Raw genomic sequence first — 6,830 nt, forward strand, 5'->3', positions numbered from 1 at the left:
GGGAGAGGGGGAGAGGGCGGCTGCCGGGGGCAAGGCCCGGTTCGGCCCCGCGTCTCTCCGTGGGACCGGGTCCCGCTGCACCATCTGAGACCTGCCGGCACTTGGAGGGCGCCGGGAGCAGCCCGGTTGCTGGTCCTGCGTGGGCCAGCAGCGCCCTGGTACCTCGTTGTCAGACGTGGTCCTTCGCCGAGCATCCCCCAGCACCAACCCTCCCTTTGGTACGGGTCACCCGCACCCCTCCAACACCCCACGAAGATGGTAAGATGTAACCTCGTAAGAGGTTATGGTTATGGTTAATCTGTCAGAATCCACGCCAGGGATGAGGCCTCGCTTTGACAGTTCATAGAGCAAGTCCCATCACACGGAGAAGCACTTTGGAGGTGAAGGGCTACCTGTTTCCCACAGCCCCGCCGATGCAGCCAAACCCTTGCCCGTGTCTGGAACTACGGGCAGCACCAGGCAGGAGAAGGTCCACCTCCCACGTACTACCTCTGCACCTCCCTTCCAAGAGTTTAGCGCCAGGCAGGAGCCTGCTCCAGACCTCACCAGTACCAACTTTGATGGTGTGGGCAGTCAGGGGCTTTCCCCCTGGGAGGCTCTGTCAGCTTTCCTGTTTGGGTGAGAAGTTTGGGCCATTGCGTTTCATGCAAAGTTCACAGGGGAATCAACCGTTTGCACCAGTGAAGTGAGATGTTATGCGCCAGGGTATTTTTGGAGAGAATTTCATTTTCAAGACTCGGGTTGCCTCAAAGCAATATCTTTTGCTGAGTAATATTAGAAAGCACAGAGGCCGCTCGTGCTTAGCTGTAGGCAGCCTAAGTCTCCCCTGGAATGGACAGGAAAACTTTTCACCCAATCTCCCATGACAACTCCTCTACAGGCTATGTTCCCTTCCCTGGGCTGCTAAGCATCTGCTGCCTTCCAGATGCACTGACAAGAAAGGGATGGCGAGGGAGGAAAGGAGCCTCGCACGTTACACATTTCCCTTCCAGAAGGCTGTGAAGCTTCATTAAACATTGGGCCAGTCATTTTGTTTCTATGGAAACAAAATTATTACTAATATATTATTTTAAAAACAGACACACGATTGACACTCCAAATATAGAATTTTAATACCGTTCTGCGCCTGCCTTGTCTCTTAGGGCAGTGCGGATGCGAGGGTGGAGTTCACAAAGGGACAGGACTGGCGAGGGTGCCAAGTGGCGGTGGCAGCGGTGGGTGTGTTTGTAACCTGAGAGCAGGCACAGGCTGTCCGTCTGTCTGTCGAGCTCCCTTCTGCGGGTCTGTCCCACTTCTTTTTCCCCCACCAGCGTGGGGTGCTGTGTTTCCTGCCTGCTGGCGAGAAAGATGAGAATGCAAATTAGTGATCGGGTCCCAGGACAAAGGGAACACTCGAAGTTCTATTTAAAAATCGTGATGGCACTGAATGTGTTTGATGCTGTCTCTCATAGTTTGGGATCCTGGAAGGTCTGTGCCTCGCAGGCCTCAAGGGTCCTTTCACGCGGCGCCTGCTCTCCGTCCTGCAGATGCCAGGCTTCATTTCCAGCCAAGGAGCAGCGCCGTGGCCGGTCGGCGTTCTCCTCCTCTCTGCTGCCAAGGGAGAGGCGGCGATCACGGCGTGATGCGAGCGGGAGACGGGAATGCCATGGGCTGCAGGCTGGGGTGGGTTGTGGCGTCTCATCGATGAACGTGGTGATCTCATCTCGGAAAAAGCAGGCGCTGGAGCTGGAGCCCCGGGGCATCAGCCCCCCCTCCAAAAACTGCCGTAGGGTCGTCAGCTCATCTTCTGGGGGCCGCCGGCGGTGCTGGTAGTCATGCAGCTGAGGAGGCAAGAAGCCAGGGCCTCCAGGCTTGCGGGGGGTGGAAATGCGGATGTCGTCAGATGAAGACCACTTGTGTAGGAAGGATGGAGCAGAGCGGTGGGCGGAGAAGATGTTAGTCTCATCATGTGACATTCTCCGGGAGATAGGGACCTGAAAAACAGAGAAGGAAGCAGGTGATGGAAGACTTGAAGAGACAGAACAGGAGGGGAGTAGCTGAGGCTTTCTCAGAGAAGAGAGTCAAGAGGACGTAAAGGCGTGGGAGACTGACAGAGAAGGAAGTGGGTTGTGGGGCTGCCCCTGCTAGCTCTCGGCTCACCTGCAGGTAGTGCACCTTGTCCTGGGGCAACAACATGTGGTGCATGGGTAGCAGCTTGATGTCCCGGGAGTCCCGCTTCACAGCTGCAGCACCATTCGCATCAAATCTCACTTTGCAGATCCTGCCATCGCCATAATCATCACACACACCATCTGTTGGCAAAGAGGAGAACAGCAGTCAACACTTTTCAGTCAGAAGAGGAGCATTATCAGGGCACCTGGATGCCATCCTACTACTTGTCTGACTTCTGCCACCCTCCTTGCAGCCCTCAGGGCTCACCTCTGAACAAGGACCTCATCTTTCTGCTCGCAGCAGCACTAGAGCACCCAGAGACTGCCCTGTTTCTTCTGTCTCGCTTTTGAGTTGCTCACTGCCAGAACTTGGACCTTTGGATCAACGAGTTGGGCTGAGGCCCAGCGTGTCACTTTTGTTGTGGTTTGGCAGCTGTACACATTGTCTCTACTCTTGCCTCTACTGTGAAGTATGTTGCATTAATTTTCCCTGGATGCTAGTGAGCCCTAAGGAAGCAAGTGAATGGCAGAGCCTTCTCCAGAATAAATTTTCTCATGGTTGCTGACTCCAAGCTATACCATGAATCCCACCTAGCCACCCACAACACCACTCCTAGTGCCATCAGATCCTTTTCCCAAGACAGACACCTCTTTCCTCTGTAGTCTTTTGGGGAGGGGGCTAGAGAAGAAAGGTGACTGTGGGGTGGTAAGGAGCCTACCATCATCTCCGTCATCCTCAGACATGATAGCCACACACTGCTCCCACACGGTGCGGAGATCTGCTCGGTAGCGCTCACAGGACCAGATGAAGGAGGGGAGCAACAGGGTCTGCACCATGGAGCACCAGAGCACAGCCAGGACCATCCAGGTGGGGGCCGTATCATAGCGCAGGCTAAAAAAGCTCACGACCTTCAAGGTAAGAGAGAAACAATGCTGAGAAAGAAGTCAGAAGTGGGATCAAGGGAGAAAGGTAATGGGATTCAATTCTGTAGCAGAACGTCATCTGTCTGTAAAGGATTTGTCAAGTAATTACCCTGTGCCCCTTTGCAAAACTGTTCCTGAGGTGTTGCCCCAAGTTTGCTGGACCGTATTCCGAGCTGTCAGATCTCTAACATGAGACCTGGTGTAAGCATCCCTTCCTTCCCGTGCTCATTATGAGCTAGAACTAAATAGGTGCTAACAAAGGACACAGCCACTGGGGGGGAAAAAAAAAAAAAAAGCCAAAAAAAAAAAAAAGCTGTGACTAAGCCTCTGTTCTCTTAATGGTTCCCTTTGAGAACTTCCCTAGCTCTCCAGTTTTGCAGAAAATTAACCAGCCAGACAAAACCTGAATGCCGACTACAACCATACAAACAGAAGGGAAAAAGAAAACTGTCTGCAACAGCTTTTAAAGCTGCTGTATCAGTTCTTCAGAAGCAAACTGGAGAAATAGAAATCTCATCGTTTTTACGGAGGTAGATCCCCCTGTAAGTTTGCAGAATAATTTCCTCTCCTCTCAGCCACTTAAAACTTTCACAGTGGTTTCAGCTGTGTGGTGTGTATCCCCCAGGCTTAGACTTGTCTTAAGAAAATGCTGCTGTGGAAGGATGAGAGAATTACTGCAATCTTTTTAAAACCAGCCCTCAGAATAACACAGACTCAGATGTGGCAACTCTTTGACTGGTGGCCAGAAGACAGAGTTTCTTCTCTCAAACTTGAGAGAAACAGAAATCTAGTTTAACTGTAGACTCTGAAGGGAAAGGGAGAACTCGCTGCTTACCAAGATGGGCACCCCAGTGAGTGTGTCATACAGGAAGACAATCGCGCTGATGAGGTTGGTCATCTGCAAGGAGGTCTTGGCTGATTCAGAGCCATCCAGTGAAGACCTCCTTTTGCCTCGTACATCCTCCACTACAATGGCCGGCACGTTGAACGTGGTGTGTGCTGATGAAGAGCAGGATGATGCTTCCTCTGCCCTCTGATGGCGGCACCGCCGGCGTCTTCTGTGTGCCCAGAGGGTCTGGTAGAAAGTGATACCCACGCACACCAAGCCCATGACAATTCCTCCGAGCAGCAGGAGGCTAAAGCAGACACCGAAGCCCAGCCCTATCTTGCTGACGATGAACTGGCAGCCACGGGCATAGTAGCGCTCGCCATTGTTGTGCCAGCCGATGGAGGGCAGGGTGGAGAGGATGAATGATACCATCCAGATACCCATGACTGCGTGCAGAGCCTGCTTCTTGGCATTGCTCAGCCGGTAGTTGACTGGCCATCTCACCATCCACATCCGGTGGTAGGAAAGGGAGGCCACTGTGAAGCAGGTGGCCAGCGCCAGGGTGTAGTATGTGGAGACAAAGACCTTGCAGATGCTTTCGTTCCAGTCGTAGTCAGAGGACTCACGCCGCAGCTGCACCACGGCATAGGTGGTGAGGGGTACTGCTGCCATGAGGATGTGGGTCCCAGCAAGGAAGCATAGCAGCAGCTCCAGGGGCTTGTGTTTCTGTTGTTTGGCCGTGATGCTGAGGATAATCCAAGAGTTGGCCAGCAGAGCTAACATCCCACATGCCAGCCACCACAGTGAGTTGTTGTGCAAGGTGGACTCTGATTCAGAGTCCCCCATGCTGCCACCCCTGCTAGGCTGCACCCTGTCCCTGCCGCTGGGATTTTGTAAGAGGGCGAGTGGGACTCCGCACTGGAGAAGCCACGTCCCTCCTCATCTGCTGCTGCTGCTGCGATGCAAGGTGTGTGCACGCTGGAGGGGTTCCTCAAGGCATTGCCACCAGGTGCTAGGCGGAACAGCCGTTAACTCTGTCTCACTTTCAGTCCTCCCTTTCCCTTCTGTTTGCTTATATTTCTTTCCCTTGTAACTTTTTCACCTGTTTTTCCCCTTGTTCTCTTTCTTTTTCTTTCTTCCACCTTTGTTCTCTCTCTTTCTCATGAACGCTTGCCAGTGCTTCTTCCCTCAGTCGCTTGGGCTCACTTTTTTTTCCCCTCCCCATCTATTTCATCCCCCTCTTCCACTCTTCCCCCAAAGAAAAAGCTCTCCTTACTTCATGTGCCCACCAAGCACCTTCTGTCTCAGGGACCACTTTCTGCTGGGACTTGTGAAGGCCACACGCAAACAGGGACTGCTGGGGACTCCAAGCAGTTTGATAGTAGCAGGTGCCCTCTGCCCAGTGTCCTAGTGAATGCGGAGCTAGCCAAGAGTTTCAGAGAAGGTGGGAGGCCGGACAAAGGTCCCGTGGAAATTGTGAGGGCGGCACATACACCGTCTGTAATGCCCCTCTCACCAAATGCCACGCTCGTGGCCAGGTAGAGGTTCCTGCCAAGGCAGTCAGAGAGCCATCAGCGGAGAGTGAACAAGTTTCAGAGGATTCCCTATTCAAGACCTCACGGCACCCTCACTACATTGTCCTTTTTGCTGTCCTCCAGGGCTCAGCCTGCTCTTTCAAGCTTCCCTGCACGGCGCAGGGCAGAGCCGGCAAACAATACGGAGATGGCAGGGAGGAGAAGATCCTTTTCAAAGGTTCCCTTGGAGATTCAGGGCATGAGGTTCACTGTAGAAGAGAGAAAAGAGAAAAAGTAATTTAAGATCATTCTATCTCCCCAGATCTCTCTCTCTCTTTGCCCACACAAACACCTTGTCAGGATTTAGGCTGTGCAGAGCACTCCCCGTGTCTTTCAGGGAACAGAAGAGACAGATTTCCAGCAGTCCCTGCGTACCTCAGGCCGGACTCTGGCCCCCAGCAATTCCTTCCAGTGCTGCTGAGACACCCTGTGCTCCCTGCGCCTTCCCGTCTGAGGCTCTCCCGCCCCACGACGCGTTACTAATGCCTTTTTTGTAACGGAAGGTGTGATTCACATTACTCTCTGCCATTCCAGTCCTGCCCTCCCCATGCACCGGCTGCAACACCCCTCGCTCCCGCCATACAGCTCCTGCAGCTATGCCGGTCCTTGGACCCCAGCTTTTCTCTGCCAGCGCTCCCGTCCCGTCCCATCCATGGGTGCGTGCCACCACTCCAGCGACACCCTGCCATCCCACAGTCTTGCAGCACAAGTTGTTCAAGCCACACGCCTCGCTCACCTAGCGTGTTTCTGCTAGAGCAGCTCTGGTCCCCAGACACCCCACGGTTACAAACCCAACGAACAAGACTGCTAACCTCCTCCTGAGACTACTCACCTTTGCCAGTGACCCATGTCCTACCAGCTCAGACCCCCTCTCCTGCCTTCATCTATAGGGGATGCCCAAGCAGGGCATCCCCTTCCAAGAAGGTATAGGCTTGCTCCATCCCTTGACTGGAGCAGATGTAAACTTAGTCTTTCTGTGGATGGATCAATGCCCCCCAAGTCTGAGCTAGTGGCTCTCTTCCCACCCCTCCTCTCGCTTCTGCTTCTCTGTACTTTCTCACCCTCTCTGTAACCACCTGAGGCTTTTCCTCCCCGCTTGGAGCACTTTGTCATGACCGGATTGACGTTGCCCTCATTCTGCCCGGGTTCATCTTTGTTCCCCCGGTGCCATCACTCTTGCAGTTAGGCCTGTGGCCTCTGGAGACAGTTACAGAGCTAGCCGGCCCTGATAATCCCAGGGGAATGAATTTCCTTGCAGCATCTCCTTCTGCCGCCCTTCCCACCCGGCTCCTTCTGGTGGCCCACGCTGTTCCCTCGATGAGGCAGGAACCCTGCCCATCCCTGCTGGCTTTG

General features: G+C 53.7%; 2 protein-coding genes across 2 annotated transcripts in view; both read right to left on the reverse strand.

The window, feature by feature from the left end:
• LEPREL2 (leprecan-like 2) overlaps positions 1-194 on the reverse strand; it is an 11,217-nt gene extending 11,023 nt beyond the window's left edge. Inside the window, exon 1 of the mRNA XM_009892924.1 lies at positions 102-194. Coding sequence (XP_009891226.1) covers positions 102-194 — 93 coding nt within the window. The remainder of the gene's footprint in view (positions 1-101) is intronic.
• Positions 195-1,385: 1,191 nt separating this feature from the next.
• Positions 1,386-4,948, reverse strand: GPR162 (G protein-coupled receptor 162). Its single transcript, XM_009892457.1, has 4 exons — positions 3,910-4,948; positions 2,870-3,059; positions 2,140-2,291; positions 1,386-1,973 (listed from the first exon to the last, which is right to left on the reverse strand). The coding sequence occupies exons 1-4, from the start codon at positions 4,747-4,749 to the stop codon at positions 1,446-1,448; spliced, it is 1,710 nt and encodes a 569-aa protein (XP_009890759.1). The 5' UTR covers positions 4,750-4,948; the 3' UTR covers positions 1,386-1,445.
• Between the last annotated feature and the right edge of the window lie 1,882 nt (positions 4,949-6,830).

The sequence above is a fragment of the Charadrius vociferus genome, unplaced genomic scaffold, assembly GCF_000708025.1.
Source record: "Charadrius vociferus isolate BGI_N301 unplaced genomic scaffold, ASM70802v2 scaffold301, whole genome shotgun sequence".
Taxonomy (NCBI): Eukaryota; Metazoa; Chordata; class Aves; order Charadriiformes; family Charadriidae; genus Charadrius; species Charadrius vociferus.

Coding starts and splice junctions, on each gene's coding strand:
- GPR162 (XM_009892457.1), bottom strand. CDS start 4,749: ATGGGGGACTCTGAATCAGAGTCCACCTTGCACAACAACTCACTGTGG. Junction 2,292..2,869: donor TGAGGATGACGGAGATGATG/GTAGGCTCCTTA, acceptor CTTTGCCAACAG/ATGGTGTGTGTGATGATTAT. Junction 1,974..2,139: donor ACAAGGTGCACTACCTGCAG/GTGAGCCGAGAG, acceptor TCTGTTTTTCAG/GTCCCTATCTCCCGGAGAAT.